General features: G+C 36.5%; 1 protein-coding gene across 4 annotated transcripts in view; it reads right to left on the bottom strand.

Moving 5' to 3' along the window:
- LOC121323080 (oxysterol-binding protein-related protein 6-like) overlaps window positions 1-18,661 on the bottom strand; it is a 45,268-nt gene that overhangs the window by 11,619 nt on the left and 14,988 nt on the right. For 2 of the 4 annotated variants that reach the window (XM_041263819.1, XM_041263822.1), the window contains exons 3-16: window positions 14,547-14,669; window positions 13,935-13,988; window positions 12,665-12,778; window positions 12,377-12,538; window positions 11,771-11,897; window positions 10,558-10,661; window positions 9,650-9,742; window positions 8,273-8,311; window positions 6,705-6,873; window positions 4,421-4,551; window positions 2,609-2,716; window positions 2,313-2,450; window positions 1,403-1,484; window positions 858-1,111 (exon numbers count right to left, since the gene is read on the bottom strand). In XM_041263819.1, the coding sequence (XP_041119753.1) occupies window positions 858-1,111; window positions 1,403-1,484; window positions 2,313-2,450; window positions 2,609-2,716; window positions 4,421-4,551; window positions 6,705-6,873; window positions 8,273-8,311; window positions 9,650-9,742; window positions 10,558-10,661; window positions 11,771-11,897; window positions 12,377-12,538; window positions 12,665-12,778; window positions 13,935-13,988; window positions 14,547-14,669 (1,698 nt within the window). The remainder of the gene's footprint in view (window positions 1-857; window positions 1,112-1,402; window positions 1,485-2,312; window positions 2,451-2,608; window positions 2,717-4,420; window positions 4,552-6,704; window positions 6,874-8,272; window positions 8,312-9,649; window positions 9,743-10,557; window positions 10,662-11,770; window positions 11,898-12,376; window positions 12,539-12,664; window positions 12,779-13,934; window positions 13,989-14,546; window positions 14,670-18,661) is intronic. The other 2 variants (XM_041263820.1, XM_041263821.1) reach the window with 2 other exon arrangements.

Below are 18,661 nucleotides of genomic sequence, written 5' to 3'. Positions count from 1 at the left end.
TCTGTGGTTTAGTACAGTAAGCATGGCAATTTACATTAAGATTTATTTTGCAAAGTGGATTAATTCACATTAAGGCGATGTTGAATGTAAAATGTGCTATACATTATTATGAAACTCAACTAGTTTTTAGTTGTCAGTTTTCAACCAATGAATCAAATATATTTTGTATAGCGCCTTTCATGCCAAAGCATCCCCAAGTGCTTAAATCAAGTCAAAATATTTTTTTTTTTACGTGTTTGTAGACAACAATGAGGGAACATTGCATCCACAAAGAAAATGATTAACTGTAATGTAGGTTAGGTGTGTGTGTCTAGTTAAATAAATAGTACAGTGACAAAAGAAAGTATAATAACGAACAGTTTGCAAAGAAACACACTCAACTCAAACTTTAATGACTTCTCTGTGTGTGCTGAAACTTAAAAAAAAAAAAAAAAAAAAAAAACACATAAAGCAGAAAGGCCAGCACTCCTTATAAAATAACTTTTTTTTAACTAAATGGCAGAAACACAACAAACAAACATGTTGCGGCAAATCAAAGTATGCCAATAGTGCAAATATTTTGCAGCATTAGGTGAATTGAATAAAAACAATACCTAGGCCTTAAGAAACAAACATCCTTAAAACATCAACCTAAAACTTAAGGTCTACCCTTGATTCATTTCTAGATTTCAAGGGGGAGGCTGTTCTATAGAATTGAAACCAAACAACATACACTTCTTGTTACGTGCGGTGCATTTAACAGTGTGTGTTTAGGGAGGAGCAGATGGTTTGCAATACTGCGGAACTACAAGTCAGCACGATTTGATTGAGTGTTTTCTGTGCTTACAGAAACCAAGGTCTGACGGCAGGCCGCTTACCATGCGCTCAAACGGATCCTCGGTCTCAGCAGCCTTGTCCAGCAGCTCTGTGTATTCCAGCTCCTCACAGAGGTGCTGGAGGGTGTTGAGAGGCTCATTTAGCTCCACTGGCATGGACACCTTGGAGAGGTCCTTGCCAATGTTGTTTCTCAGGATGTTCCACAGGTTTATGTTGCTGGTATCTGGAGAGGGGGCAGGGAGGCATGTGCGACGGCCGTTGCGGAATCCACCACCAGCTAGGTCACCATTTGGTACTGTAAACAAAGCACAAACAGAAACACACAACACAGAATAAAGACATATTATATATTTTGGATGGTTTGCAAGATGTATTTATTTCCTAATGGATAAGGTCTTGATTAAAGTCTTGACTGGTATATTAATATATAAACAACACACCCTGCTCATCTGAAATGGAGTACACCAAGGAAACAGAAACAATCCTTTCAGAATGTTTTTGTTGTTGAAAAAAAACAGATAAAAAATACATATTTCTGTTACAGTAGTACCAAGTTCCAAAAAACTGTAAGGCTTGCAACACATACTTTGCCTGTTATCTGCAACACTGGCATTGTCCTCTGAAAAGTTGTCACTGACGTCACTGACATATGATTCATCATCTGATCCCTAAAGAGACAAACAGAAAGCGGTTTTAGTAATGAAACCTACAAATGCAGCATATTACCTTTACCTTTTAATCACTGATAAACAATTAAATAATCCCTGTAGTGTGCTTTACATTAGGTTTTAGCTAAAATGTGATTTCCTAGTCACTAGATTCACACGTTAAAGCGACAGAAATGTCTACATCTAAATAAAATGAGCTTAGTTTGCAACATCAACATTTATTTTTCATGGCTTGAACAGTCTTGAACAGACCTTAATACCATCACCCTAAAATGTATAAACCTGATATTTTCGTATTTTCGCAATCCTCATTTAACTCTATTTTTATTGTAGGTTTTAACTGATGTTAATAAATTGATATATAAATCACCACAGGGTTATTATAGAGTGTAATGCAGTACTTAGATTTAGCTTCACACATTGCTTAGACCATTAAAATAGACCCCATAGAGTTTCAAGAGGCTAGTGCTGTCTTGCTATACTGCACAACATTTAACAGGGTGATTCAACCAAGCCTGAGTAACAAGTGAGGGGCGTGTAATATTTCCAAGCATAGATAGACAAAGAATTGCAAACTACATGACTAAGAAAACAATTACGGACAACCTTTTGAGATACTGTTGACCTCCAGCATAGTACATTGAAATTGCTGCCACCGACTTACAACAAATGGAAAAGAGATTTATAAACAGTTATTTTTAAATTCAATTTTGTGTGGTTCACCACATAATTGTAAATAACGGCAGACTAACTGAAGCACATGCAAGTCATCACTAGTGTTTTATCTGGAATCCCAGTGGTGATCCGCACCCTTCCTCCCTCTCTCACCTCATTCTCTGATGAGCTTGCTGACAGCAGCACTTCCTGGGCATCAAAGAATTCTGAAACGGATTCTGACATGGACAGTCTGCTCTCGTTGGAGGCTTGCTGTGTCAGTGGGAGGCTGTCGTGGATCTGTTCATTGGGCTGGAGACCAAACAGAACAAACATGCTTGATGAGTTATTTAACACCATCTTACAGTATTGGCAAAGCCCAACTTGCTTGCCAATCTGAGTATTACAACCAGACGCCTTTTTATGAGACAATATTTAGCGAGAGAGATTATGCACAATCAAAATCCTACCTCGTCAGTGCTGGGGATGATATTTACACTGACAACCTTCTCGGACAGGACCGATTCTGAGTGTATTCGGTGAAGACGAGTCCTCAGTTCAGCATTCTGAGTCAGAGCCTGAAACAAACAGCAACACAACAAAAACAGCTTGAAAAAGTTTGTTCCATTTATGCTACAAACATCCTGGAAATGGGCTTTATTAGTAATCACTGTACTGGTAAATCAGTCAGCATATAAGCCGGTGTTTTGTTCAATCCTGTATTTCATTTTGTCCTTCTAGTTCTATGTGAGGCTTACAGTGTGGTTTTGTAGGATAGATAATACATGTGTAACGCTGAGGGTACTGTTAAGAAGAAATCTATCAGAGCATCATTTTCAACCTTTCTCAAGACACGTTTGGCAAGCCACAGACTGCATTCCAAACCATTCCCTTTCCAGGTCAAATAGGGGACTTTGTTGCTAGGACTGCTATGCTACACAGCAGACAAAAAGAATTCAGTGATCAATCTTTCCTGATATACATAACCCTCTAATAGACAGTCTACCTAATAAACCATACTGTTTAAATGTAAAGCTGTGTACATCTACTGGAAAGCAACATCTTATAAGTTAATATGTTGTGAGTGGTGTGTCTCCTTTTGTAATAATAGATGTCATTCTGGGTATTGTGATCCAGGACAGTCCAGGATTTAATGAACGAACTCCAGAATGGAAATGATTTTAGAGGTACGCTAATATGTTAGAGAACAAAAAAGGAAAACATCCAAAATATCAGCAGAAAATACAGCAGTGCGTTTGGTCCAACTTCTTGCGTTTCTAGTTTTTCAAATTTCCTCTAACTGCCCTTACACCAGTACCTAAGTGCATGCATGTCACAATAAACGCCCCTGATTCTAAATAAAGGACCACTCATAAGTTTATATTCTTGTGTAGTGTTCATTGTTCAAATGAAAACAAAGAAGGAATTGTATGAAAATAATAGATTCCTGCAGATCTTTCTCAATTACTTTAACTGGCCGATGGGGTGCTCCCATAGACACATCTGATCAGTTTGTTTGTTCAAATGTAGAGACATTTTTCTATATTAATAAGATAGAGCCAATTAGTAGTCTCAAATTTAAAAAAAATATGTATTTATTCATACATTGTAACAATGGAACTGCAAAACATTTCTTCCACTCAGATACATTTGGCTTGAGACGCAAGACATATATTTAAAACATTCTTATCTTCCCAAGAAAACTTCAGTGCAAGAAGGAATGCATCACTAGTTTTACAGACATCTTTACATTACCATTTCATCCATCAGACACAGAGCAATTGTGCTCCACCTTTATGAAACATAACGACCAACCAGAATTACAAATGAGCTTTTCTGGCTTTATTAAACCTTATGTGAGGCAACAAGGTCATCCACAGAAACAGGCTTGTATCGCTAATGCTAGAACCTAAATATGTAACCTTTTCTTAACCTTTGCATATTTCAGACTAATTGCTAAGCGTTCTTACTTCTGTGACCCATAGGCATGTATCATCGTCTGAAAGCCTGTTACCTATATTTGATATAAAATAATACATTGGCTGAACACATATGTTTTTGCTGTCTTGTAGTAAAATGACAGTTAATCTGCATGTTTCTCAAGGAAAGGGTTACGTATTGTAATGGAAGAGTGTCAATTTTTAAATGGCTCATCTATCATCTTGCACACTAAGATGTGGAATATTTCTAAGCTTTCTGAATATGGTTCGTACCATACACCCACTTTAAAGATCGTCCAGTTTGAGAACAACTGGTGTAAGTGAAAGTGAAGGAGAAAGTACCTGTGATAAAGACCTCTTCAGCGTCACAATCTGGGCAGTGTGGCCCGCCTGCTCCTGCTCAGAGATGAGCTGCTTTATCTTCTCCTTCTCTATTGCTACAGTATTGAAGGCAGACTTCAGCAGAGAATGGACTGGAAGAAAATAAAGTGAAATATATCAATTGTGGTAGAGTAGGTGTTCCGGACCCAAATTAGAGGCTTTAGGACCTTGGGGGTCAGGAAACATCTACTCCATCTTGGTGAAGGTAGCTGCACAATACAGCCATCTTAGGAAAGAAAGAAACAATTATTAGCTGATTGAGATACCGTTTTCCACACTTAGCCCCTGCATAAAGGGAAAGGACACCCAGTGGACAAGGAAGAGTGAGGCTAAGGCCTAGGAGCACATGGAGAGAGAAGGGCTGAGAGCAGCAGGTTGTGCTTTCTACCCTACACCAGGATAGCTGTAGCTTCGGCTCTCTGCGTAACACCACACTAGTTTTATTATAACTTTTCAGAATGGCAGAAAATGAGAAGTTAGTGTGGGACAGTGTCACAGTCACCAAGGAGCAAAGGTCACTAAAGCAAACATTTCCAGTAAAATACGGTGCTCCTTTTTATGAGTTTGACTTTGTTCACTCAGGTGAAGAGAAAGGCATTTTCCATTGCATTGTTTGTCACTGTTAAGTTAAAGGAGTCTGAGGTTTGACGAATTTAAGAAAATACATTTAACGGCACCACTGGAAGGAGTATAAAATTCTACAAGAAAATGAAAAAGTATGTACTGTTTTTTCTTGTGACCGAACAAACCAACATTTTTACTGCTGTAATACACAGGATATTCAGCCCCGGTTTAGTGCTTTTATGACAGAATGACAGTGTGACGAGTGACCTGAATTTCTCTGGTTTAATAACTCATTGTTAGTCACTATGCTTACTATTGAGATACCCCCCCCATCTTCCTCCATTGTTGTTTGCTTTGAAGCAGTCTTTGTCAGACAAAAGGAACAGAAAATGTACAGCTTTATTACCTACAGTCTGATAAACTCTGTTGTATATAATCTGACAACTACCTAGCTAGCAGAAGGTAACTTCAGGTCAATGTAAAAGGAAGAGGGGGGGGGGGGGGGGGATTCCCAGGGATTCCCCAGTAAATTCTGGAAATGTATTTTGTAATATACATATAACATATTTAATATACTTTTAATTGTTGTGGTAAGAAACAGGCCTGGTGGCTTTCACTGTAGTACAGATTTTCATTCTTATCTGCGATTGTCCTTTTCTCAGTTTTCAGTTGGGGTGCCCTATTTAAAATTGTTTACATTGTATTGTTTTGTTGTAAAGCTATTCAATCTGTACAGTATATATGTAATCACTCTGTAAAGCGCCTAGGAATGTTTTATTATATAAAAGGTGCTATATAAACATTATTATATTGTATAAGATTATGATAAGAGTACTTAATTATAGAATAGTGCCAATTCTGTTTATTACCTATTGAGTCTAGTCTAGTCTAGTGATAGTCAAATCTGGCCCTCAAGATCTGTTCCAGTCCGGGTTTTCACCCCAAGCAGGTTCTAGAACAATTATTTGAACCTGTTAAAAGGTAATTAACTAATTTAAATTAGACCTGCTTTTCCAGCATTTTATAACACAGACATCATATTTAGCATTAATTTTATAACTAAATAAATATTAGGCCTGTTACCTGGTTTTCTATCCTAATGTATTTACTTTTTTGCTACGAGAGGAGCTGTGGCTTTCACTGGGAGATGAAACGTTTTAGATTCGCTTCAGCCCCACTCTGGTAGCCAAACCTGGGGCGAGCCCATTCCCTCTTTCCCTCGCCCAACCAGCTCTCCTTCATGTACTTGGTTTGCTTGTCTGTCGCTTCGAACTGAACTCCTGTTCGCTGTTTAGCCAGGCTATTTAAAGTTTAAAAACTAACAATTAAAATGATCCATGAGTGGGACTGTTACCTTTTTTTCTTTTGTAAAAGATATAGCGTTGAATATGTGGAGTAGAGCAATATTGTTAAATATCTCAAAATAGAAAATCCTAAGAAACTATGATGAAACTCTATGTTTTTACATTAAAACTATAAAAATGCTCAGATCTAGTTTTGTAGTTCTTCCTCTCATCCAGTAATGTGAAACTGAATGAGGAAGGCACAGTAGAGCTGAAGTAGTTAGCATTCTATACAAACTAGCTAGAAGACTGTTATATTTACTACAGCAACAATGTCACTAGAACTATTGTTGTAGTTTTTTTTTTTAAATGTATTGTTGGAAATGTGGAAATGTTACCTTTCTGTGCAATTAAACAGAAGTCCTCCTGCAGCTTGATGTAGTCTGTGGCACACTCCAGCGTGTCAGCGAGCCTGCTCACAGGAGGTTGAAAATCCACTAGATCTGCACAGAGGTTGGGATTGGATGAGTGCAAACGGACTGGGGCCATTGAAGCGCTCAAAGGAATCTGTTTAATAAAGAAAAATACAAGATACATTCATTGACAGGTTGCGTATGCATGCCATTACATTAAAATTGCACTTATTAAAAGGACAGAATGTGTTAGCCTAACATATGTATTATCTCTAGATAATTTCTAACCTACATTTCTTTAGCTTCTGAAGGATAAATATGTAACCAAACAGAACTAAGATAATGGATTCAGACCAGTATACAGGTAAGGTCAATGTTAAATGTATTATGGATGGTTATGGGACTCGACTCTGAAGAATTCTCATCAGCAACTCCTCCACCTAAAGGTCATTAGGAAAGCAGTATATTATAAGACAAATAGATTAGCTTTGGTACTAAAGCTGAAACATGCGAAAGAAAATACAAAAATACTTTTTAACCGTATTCAGAAGCTGGTTAATATTAGTTATGTTAAAATTGGGTTGCTGTAAACATTACATTACAGCAACCCGTTGTACTACTTTTGCTTTAGTTTACACTGTGAAAAAATTATAAAAAATAATATTTAATTGCTTTGCAATCTGATTGTGACTGGCCTGCAATTAATTTACTGCAATTACCACTACAGGAATAGGATTAGGATGGGTTAGCAAGTGATTACTCCTTGGTTTAAAATACTGTATCTTGTAGCCGAGTCACTCCTCTTTGAAAACTCTATTATCTTTAATAATTTAAACTGTACTTTGGAAAATGTGTGCTGTTTTATACTTTATTTAAGTCAAATGAGATCATCAAATGCTACTCCCTATTGTGGGAACATGTAGTTGAAAACTTTGAGCATATCACACACATCATAGATCATGTAGAATTCAATGGTCACTAAGGGTTCAAGATCCAGGGTTGTTAAATAAAGGAGTCTTCTCAAGTTCATTGCTTTTTGACTTAGCTTCTAAATCTACCAGTCTTTGGGCTGCTGAGAATCAAAAGTTCACAGATACACAGATTGCAATTATTAGGGAGAAGCGTTTCATTTTGACTCCTTGTTACGTAACTTAGCTCCCAACTTACAGTAGTTTTGAAAGTACTGTTAATCATGTTCTTTTTCCAAATATCATTACATAAAAATAGTCGTTATAAATACATTGTTACAGTATGCTTTTGTCATTTAATTTATGGAACAGGAAAGCATTTTTTTGTATGTCGTGTATATTGAGTTCACCATTTGAAAAGTGTTTAATTCTCGCCTGTCAGACAAAAAGATACCAGATCTGACACAAATTAACCCCCTATCACAATTATAAGGGTCTTGCTACCAAATACAACCTTTTGATTCTCAAGCCATGACTTACTACACAAAAACAACCTTTCGATTCTAAAGCCATGTCTTACTACACACATATATCTACATTTACTGTATCGGTGGTTGGAAGGGTTTTGAGCAGGAAGTTGCTTACTTTTACAGCTTTCAAGTGTCGCAATGAACAACCAAAAACCTGAAGAAATGAAATACTTTCACTTATTATGGATTGTATTACATAACATTCACTTAGAATTATGCATTAAACGGACAGTGGGTAGTGCTACTATTGTCAGATTAAGGGGGGGGGGGTCAATCAACAAATAACCCACATACTTTCAATGTTCTACAGGAATAATCACACTTTCAAGAGTGTGTATTTACTGTAAACTAAGGGGTTGTATAATGTTTTTTTCAGGGGTGTCCTCTAATGTCTGGAGGTTTGACAAATGAGAAAGTGTGCATGTTTTCCACTCCTTAGAAGGCTTTCCCCACTTTAGATAATTGAAATAGTGTCAGGCTTATAAATAGTGTTTACTGTAATATATCATGGCACTGTTTGTGAGTCTGTCTGATGTTACAGCGTGCACTAAATGTTGTCCCCTAAGCAATATTGATTGCAAAATGTTTTGTCTCAATGAGTCTAATCTGAGGGAAAATCTTTCAATGAATGTGTGCATATTGTGACCAGAGCCAGATATGAAACTCAACACAAGAACTGTTGGAAAGGACTGCCAGAAAGGAAGGCCTTTTATATTATTTAATGTAAAACCCTAAAACATGAACTATCTAGACAATATGTTCTCTCTATCATCAGCCAGTTCAATAAATAACTTCCACAATCCAGAACAAATATGTTATTAACTTACATCCTCCACCATTGCTGTACAAAATATGAGCATGTAGAGCAGATTTGCATGACTTACATCCACCATGCACATTTAAAATGTAAGTACAGCATATGCATGAAGAGACTAGATTCTAAAACTCAACATTTCACCACAGTAGAATAAGTGGTTCTCTAAAATATACTGTACATCCCCAGCAGGAGAGGAATATGGATCTACATACAATACATTAGTAAACTATCAAAATCTGAACTGCACTAATCTTGCAACTGTTTCTAAGGTGGTAAAGGTTATAGAGGTCTGGACTGCACCTTAACCTCTTATTATAGTAAAATAAATAAAAATAAATAAATAATAAATTCATGAGTGCAAAGAAAACATTAACTTTATGAAAGCATATTGGGCACTTGACTATAGCAGTTTTATTAATACTGCAAGATCTTAACACATCCATTGAGTTAAGAGTGTGAGCAAAATGAATTGGTTGGTTAAAGCAATGCATATAAAAATCTTCAAGAGAATTGTTTAATTGTCCCCCTGTAGCATCAGCTCCGTTATTCGGAGACCCGATTGTTGGGGAGTGTGTAGATTCTGTATACTGTGTATATTTTTAGCAACATGCACAGCACCCAGAGCTTACAGAAGGACATTTAAGAATTGAGGAGAATAAAGGACAAAATCTGTACCTGAAGTTGCATTTTTGTATCTTTGCTGACACTTTTTGTTCTCCATCTTCTGCTCAGTCGCTTGTCTTTCTTTGTTATATCTACACAATTAGCCTACATTGTTCAAATGGATTAGAATATACAATAAGGAGTTAATGTTACAGAAGAATAGCCAAACAGCCTGTTTCTAATACAAAGATACACTCTGGTAGCAGGTTAATGAAGCCATGGTATGTCATGTTTTGCGATGAAATGACAAAAGGGGCTTTAATCTGAGTAAAACCAAAGCAGCTCTATTGGATATAATGGATTTCCGGTGGTGTTACTAGTATATAAAGTATATGAAAATAAACATAAAATATTACTATGTATTGTCTGCAGAAAAGTTTACAGAACTAGGTTAGCGGTTATTTTACAATGGAGGGGATTGTCCTACCTTAGAATAACCTTCAGGAAATGTATTTTTCTAGAACATATTTGTACTCCCATAAAATATACATAAAACAATTCGTAGTTGGTAAGATATGAAATTGAAATAAGAAAAACAACATTCAGAATGTATTTCATCATAGTCAATACACGGGTAATAATCAACTGGGAAACTGCACCTTATATTATTTCCTTTTTGTCTGGTTTCCAGATAGACAGCAGTGGAGACATAAGTTACATATCATGCTTGGAAAAAAGCCACAGGGAAAGCATCTACATGCAACCCCCTCAATGTGTCTCTACCCTGGCTTGAAGGATACCCATTTTTTTAAGACAATAGTCTAGTCTCCATGTACACTCAAACATTTATTTAGTTTCCTGCTGACCTGGACTGAAGAAGTGGAACCCTACTATGAAAGATCTCATAACAGCACTCTGCTTACTCACTTAGCCCCACTGTGTAGCCTAGCGTAGTACAATTTCCATGACTTTCTTTTTACCTGCATGTCAGTGAAGTTGGGTGCAGACTGCGTCCTCTGCAGAATTTCAAGATTTTGTAATAGTCTGCTCAGTTCCACAAGGCCTGACTGACAGTTTGCAAGCTCTAAAGTAAAAAAAAAAATAAAAGCAGCAAAGGTTTAAGGTTTAAGTAGAGCAGGGATATATGAGGTGGAATTTTCTTCCCCTACCTGAACTTCTATTTGCCTTGTAAGAAATAATGAAACTGATAAACACTATTAGTGGTGTCACATATTATAATATTGGTATAGTGGTATAGTGTAAAATAGACAATTGTATTGAACAGAGTCGCGTCACACTGGGCTGTAGCGAGATTGATAGAACTGATCAAATGAGAATGCATTCTGTTCAGTTTTGTAGATTCCAAAACACACCGTTTTAATGATGTCATTTATGACTCCTCCTCACTATATCTGGGTACGTGGCAATTTGTCAAGCCTCACAAACATTCCTTTGCATCTTGTTATTGCTGAGATTCTCCCATCCCCCCATGCAACCAAGCAGAACAGAACAGAGAACCAACTTCACAAATGCCCATAAATGGTCATATTTGCCCTCTCTTTAGTCAATCTGCAATTTATTGAGGCAGACCCTACATTCCAAGATACCCCACTATAACTCTGTGCTCAGTATCTCTGCATTAAAAGTACCATACATTCCAAATATTCTAACAATATGCGCATGGACTATCACATTTCCTTACAGTCCTGAACTCAAAAACCCAAAATACCACTCCCAGCTTCTTTGTTCAATAATAAGTTATAATAATCAGTTCTAACACAAAAACTATTACAAAATTCCTTACACCCTGCTGATAAACTATAATTCCACTGTCATTTGTACTATGCAAGTTTCAAGATTATTTTAAGAAAGATAGGATAACCTTCCAGAAAATCCATTTGTTATTTACCAGCTTTGCCTCTGGGGCCATACAATTGATTGTGGTCAAAATTGTAAAGAATGAGGTTTATTACTAATTTGATAAAGTATACTGTACATCCAAAAGTGGTAAACATTGATGGGGGCAGTGACAGAAACAAAAACAGCTCCTTTGCATACTAACCTGAGAAATAGTTCATCTTGTAAACAGCTTTCCGTAGCAACCACCATCATTTCCAGCTTTACAGGCCTGTGAATAAATCTTCTGAACTCAAATAGCCTGCACTCTCTGACTGCAAATTGAACACAGCTCACCTTCTGCACACCTGTCCATCTCTTCAGATTCTTGCAGCCAAGCAGCCACTTTGCTTTGTCCATTGCTGTATGATGCAGGTAAGCTACCGGTGCTGGGAATGGAGGGCTGCCAAGGTGAAGTTTTCGGCTTTGTCCAAAACCAAGAAAACACACATAACCAAAAAAGGTAACAGTTGAACTTTCTAATATCATAACTAAGGTACAAGATCTAAAATATCAAAATAAGATCAGATCTCTTGACCTTCATGAGATGTCTTAATAATCACTTTATATACAGCAGTCCTCAGCCCCCCCACATGTGCAGATACAAGTTGCATGTTAAAACAGCTGACATTATGGGAACAATCAATTATCGTCCACAATATGAAAAAGGTATACAGTATTGCAACTAACCTCCCCTAAAATGTCTAGAAATAATTGGCTATACAGTTATACTACAAATCACAGTGAGTAAGCATTTGGATTACATGTTTCCATTAGTAATACCTACATGTCAAAATGAAATCACTGGATTATTTATGAAATCACTGGATTATTTATGAAATTATTGTCCTTGGTAGGATAGATTTTTATGTCGCGTCAGTAAAACATAATAAAAGGGGAGACCTTTCCTTCGGATCCAGCTGCATTAGTTGCCGATTCTGCATTAGGTGAAGGAAAGATGTGAAACGAGGCATCTCTGGGCGATCGCACAATTTCATTCTGCCGGTACAAGCGGTGGTGTCGGAGCTTTGACACCCATGAATCAAAAACTTCTTGGGATTTGACCTGAAAATAAATCATGAAAGCATGTCTCCTGAGAGCTGCCCAGCTTTCTGTCTGGTCCCTGTTTAAGGACTCCACTCTTGATCGTCCAGGGAGAGAGAAAGCTGCACTGGCATTCACAAAACCTACCTTCAAATGATAGATGTGTTCTTCCGTGTCGAGGTCAATTCTCCGAGCCTTCTTTTTTATTGACATCACTGACAAACCAATGTCAATACTTCCATGCAGTTTGCCTTTCTGAATCTTTAAACAAGACAAAGATGCATTCAGATGAATAGTAATATCCAGTTATTACAACTAACACACATTATTAATTGCAGTGGTTCAATGAAACCTGAATGCACATGAATATACATGCCTGATCTTTAATCTATGCATCGACCAACAACACCCTATTTGAACCTTATTTTCCACCTTTCTGTATTAAATGAAATTGCTGTATGTTGACATTTTTTATATATTTAAAAATAAATGCAGTAAGCAAATTGCAATTGCATTTCACAAAACCAAATGCTTTTAGACATACTTGATCAAAAGAGTATTAATGACCAGGCCGGTGAGGGAATCTTATTTTTCAAGGCGCGTATTTCTCATGCACTATTTTATCAGGATTTTCAACAGGCTGACACAAAAGTAAAATCCAATTTCCATATGTCTGATTAATGAAAGATTTAAATGAACATGCTGTTTGTAATGTATGATGTGACACCAATGATGATGTCAGGAAATGTATATGAAACAGTCACGGGGGCACTGACTGTATGGTGTCTCAAAGCTTAACCAATTTTGTTCAAATAAATTGACGCAAAACATTGTGCACTAACAATATGAAGTCTCAATATAACTTTGATGTGTTGAAAGATCTAGTATGAAATATCTTTTTTTTTATTCAATGCTACAACATGAATACATTTTTTACTATGTCTCATTTTTAAATCTATGTTGCATTCATTCAAATCCAATGGTGAGTGACTTATTGCTAAGCTGATGCAAAGCTTATATATAATTAATTCAATAAATGTACCTACTTTGCTTAGATTTAAACATTTATTTTCAATGCACTGCACTTCTTAATGTATATAACAAGTACGGTAGAGTGCTCTGTTTAGACTACACTCTGTTCATGCTGTAACTTGGCATGCCATTTTACCTTTATTTCTGACTAATGTTTGCCACTTTAGTAAATGATAATCACTTTACAGTGCAATGGCGACAAATATAGTGGAATGGATACAAGTGCAAGTGTATCTCTGAGCCAAATCTGCTAATGCATTACCCCTGTGTAATGACTTCCTTAATACTTTATTCAGCAGAATCCACAATGGTTGGGATCTAGAGGCAAACACAGTAAGGTTACAGAAACACTGCCCAATCCATACATTCATTAAAGGTGACTTACATCAATGGGAGACTTGGCGTACTTCAAGATTCCATTATCCAACACAAAAAACCTCTGTGTAAAAAATGAAAGGTACCAGTTACTGAAAGCATGGGAGGTATTTTGTTTTAGGAGAATTGTCTTTTATTCAGTTTTTTTGTTGAATAAAAGTTCTGCACAAAACACATTAATGAAAAATACAGTCAGAAAAAAAAACAGTCAACTTGCTTGAAATTATGTTTGCAGTACATTATAAATATGCACAGTAGATCGACAGAACTACTGACACACATTATGACCTTATAACTTTTGCGTTTGGAAAGTCTATTTAAAGCCTATTAAACTCTTCCACTTTCACATATTTGCATAACTGACAACAAAAAAAAGGATTCATTATGGCATTAGTATGTGGTACTGCAATTCTAAACATTATCCTGTCTTTTATTTTATTTTTTTTTTAGAAGTTTTGCAAGGGCGGAGTTTGAGCTTAGCAACCTCTCCATAAACAGCACGTCATACGCTGGTTAACCTGGGGAAATATAGCATCTGTAAGTAGCTCCTCTTTGTGAAGGCAGTTTTTTACACAATAGAATAATGGTACAGTATTGGGTTCACCACAAAACAATAAATTACCTTATGCCAGCCTTTTAAGGGCCACTTTCGCTTCTTCAGCATGAAGCCTTCATGTTTTTCTGGCTTCTGGACATTTGTTTGCCCGATCTTCAGGCCCTCAATGATCTCCCAGCTGTCGCTCTCCTGCCAGAAGAACAACAGAGTTTACACTTGTTTATTCACAGCTCTGCGCAGGACAGCCTGCTTTGGGGAGAATGGTTTTCAATTGTTTTTAAATGATGAGAATGCCTATCATTCAAGGATCTGTGTCTTCTGCATTTACAGTTCATTAACTTTTCCTTACTCGGCATTCCAGCACCCTTACTTCCTAAGGTTCTTCATTTGGAGGTGAAGATGAATGTACAGTTTTGACTGTATTACTGGCATGTACAATGATATAGCAATTGTGGACACAACCAGCTAATGTTTTGTGAACCAGAATATTATCATAACTATACAATTAAAAAATAATCTTATATAATCAGATTGTACTGTTACAAGGCCATACACAGAATTTATTATTGAGGCAGTTTGATTGATTTGTAATGTTTTCTTCTTATGTATGCTACAAAGTTTACCAACATAAAAAAGTAAGGAATATATTACTTACCTACAATAATACAAATATAAAAACAAGAATCTGTCAATTTAAGTTACGTTGACAGATCCCCTCAGAATTCTAAATTGGCAGGACCACAACCTTGCATGCAAGAGGTCTGACAGCGTTAATCTGGAACAACTGAATGATAAGGCCGAAGGTAATGACCTTGTATTATATGAAGTGGGCCTAATATATGTGGGAATATTGCATAGAACTGATTCCACACACACTACTATTGTTTATCATTTGCTATGTCCACCATTCTAAATCTCCTTTGGAAATACTGTTAACGTGCTGATCATGTACATGTGGATGAGTGCAGTTGTCTTGTCCATCAAAGACAGCCCATAATGATCTGATTCACTTCTGACCTCACTGTTGTGAATAGCTGGTTAGTATTAGAAATCCATTAGTTAGACAAATGATTATTAATTTTTTTTTTTTAATACTTTTTTTTTTTTTTTTTTTTAAAGCAGCAGTATTCGACACTATTTTGGACTAAAATAGAATTGTTTTAAATCATTTTCTAGTGTTCTCTTGTTTAATCCTTTAATCCTCTTTACACTCTTAAAGCACTGTTATTCCTTAAAGGTTTATTTAGCTGTAGGTTATTACAAAGCTGTCTTATACATTAATAAAGCAATGCTGCATGGAATTCTTTGTACTTTATAATTTTAAAACGGATTATAAGATTGTGTGCTTCAGTTATGAAGTATGACATACAAATATCTGGAAATTATGGTTTTCATTATTGGCAATGTATTCTTCATGAGCCTTTTTAACAGCAGTGGAATTCTAAAACCCAAAGAATTATAAATCCACTGCATTAATTATATCCAAATTTGGTGCATTCAGTTTTCACTATATGATGGAAAACCAATTTGCTTTCATTAAAACCAAGAAATGTAAGTTTAACACACAGACTGAGAGATGCCACAGATTCGGATACTCTGTTGTACAACACTTTCAGTTGGATAAGCAGCTCTACAGATATGCAAGTGTGACAACCAGACAGATGAACAGGTGGACAGACAGGTCATATCTACAGAGAGGAATAGTACATGAATATTAAACACAGCTGAATAACAACCTTTACAAATTCATGCACTGAAGCATCACAAAGCACTACAGTAGAGGCATTACATTACCAAGCTGCTGTGACAACAGAATATAAACACTGCAGTCACAGTCATCACAGTCCCAGAGTAGACATGTGGACCAATGCCAGAGCCAGGCTGAGACAAGAATAACCAAATACTCTTAAATTAGTCCACAGGCTGGATTTGAACAAGTCTCAAAAGGGTCAGTGTCCCATATAATCACATTTTCATCAATGCGTCTCCCAGGCTACAAAAAAAGCGAGCCATGTGATCTGTGGTTGATTTGTAGTTATGATGGGCAAATGATCCATAAGAAGAGCAAGGAAGGGGCCCTGGGATGGATTACACCAGAGGGACTCATGTTAGTGAAGCAGACAGAAATGAATGGGATATGAGGGGTTAAATCTGCTGTCTGAAATGAGATCCCCTGGGCATCAGAATCACCAGCAGACTGGTGAGCACTGTTACTGTAAGTGTTACAAGTGCCACAGAATAAGATGAGTTTCACAAATAAAGTCCCAAGAAGAGCTCTTAAGAGATCATAACCCTGTTAAATTTTAAAATTAATGCACATATAATAATACCGATTAGGTAGAATATATGGTAGACAGGAAACTGAGAAGCCTCTTTTAAGTCAGCTTTCTGCAAATAATGCTTGGAAAATGAATACTATAGGCACATCAGATCTGGTGGACCACTGGAAGAAAAACAGCTATTTGTCTTACAAGCCCACTTGCTGGCTGAGGTAAATAAATAAATAAATAAATTAAAATTTAAAAAAAAAAAACTTAAATCAATTCTGGCCTGTGGAATGGGATCACACTAATGGCTTTTTGGCCCAGACTACTGTACAAAAACAGGTTCATCAGGCCCAGAGGGCTGGCAGTACACCATTTTTTAAATGTTAAGATAAGAATTACAGTAGCTACTCTAACACAATGAAACATGCTCAAAACTTGAGGCGTCACTATTGTTTTGTTTTTTTTCTAATTGTTAGTGTGAAACAACACATCACACAGGCAATACGTAAAAAACCAAACCACTCGATTACACTCAAAACAACTACATTATAACATAGGCATTAAAACCTGCACACTGTTAGTTTCTGAAGGTTATTTCATTCAGAGATCTCCAAACAGCTTACACTGTGGTTCACTGACCTTCACAAGAGATCTGACATCGTATTGCTGAGAAAGAAATCACTATCAGAAGAGTCACTTCCTTCTAACAGCACAGTTCACTGAAATAACAGTTATGAAAGATGTATAATCTTTTAGCTATAATGTAATAGTACAGTAACAGCAGACAACTCAAAAGAAACACCTACTTAAATGCATGAAAGTAGCTTCAGATTGAAATGTATTGTATTTCCTGTATTACTTTATAGTGTTTGCGATCATTCATGAAGGTTCTGGGTTACGTTGCTCCGATGCTGAATTGCTACCATTATCTGTCTTCAAGCTTTGAGCTTCTTTGAAGAATCCTAGGTGCTGGCACTGAACTTACTCCTTCCATTCAAATGATTTGAGAATGTGACCTTTCAACTCAACCTGCCCCTTCTATTCTTCACTTACATAAGCACTTAAATAACATGAGAAAGCCTTGGCATTTATCATTTACTATGCCAGTTAAAGGTTATGCCAGGTAAAGGCGGATTTAGAGAAAAATTATTTTAAAAAAAAAAGCTCACTGTTGGAGCAACCATCCATACCACTCAGAATCATGACAAAATTGTATTTATAAGAATACCAGATATTCATTGATGGCTTCTATAACTACAGAGCTTAAGCATTGTGTTTAATCCATTAAAAAGGCTATTTGAATTAGCCCAGGCCATTTACAGACATGAAACAGACTCAAAAAGCCAGCCTCATCTGGAGATTTTATAAGCAATGCACAGTAATGTGTATTTAATTAACACCAACAGAATCTTTGATCTTAGGGAATAATTAGGAAATATATTAGTTTTGTTGGTTTTCTCCTGATATTTTATGTGGTTCACTGCTTAGAATACAGTACTGTGAAAATGACCGACACCTTGTATGCTTATCCGCAAATTCTGTGACAGGCTGGTATTGTACGTCCCATGCCAACACCAATAATGCCCAGTCATCATAGGACCAACACTAGTGTTGTTTACGGGATGCAGCAAATATCTTGGAATATGCCATGAAATACATTGCCAGTGCCAGCGATTCATGTTGTTCACAATTAGGGACTAGTTTGTTTAAATTCTGCCACCAACTCAAGAGGTCCAAAAATTCCTTTTGTGTGAACCTATTCCTGCTGTTGGTGTTCTGTACTACAATACTGTAAATACTGACTTCCCAGAATAAAATCAATATAATAATTTAAAAACAGCCAATACATTTCCTTTCACCATTAGCATTTCCAAGTATATTTTCATTGGGAACATATTTTCAGGAAAATACTAT

This window comes from Polyodon spathula, chromosome 11, assembly GCF_017654505.1.
Source record: "Polyodon spathula isolate WHYD16114869_AA chromosome 11, ASM1765450v1, whole genome shotgun sequence".
In the NCBI taxonomy this organism is placed as follows: Eukaryota; Metazoa; Chordata; class Actinopteri; order Acipenseriformes; family Polyodontidae; genus Polyodon; species Polyodon spathula.
This window is presented reverse-complemented; position numbering and strand designations above follow the sequence as displayed.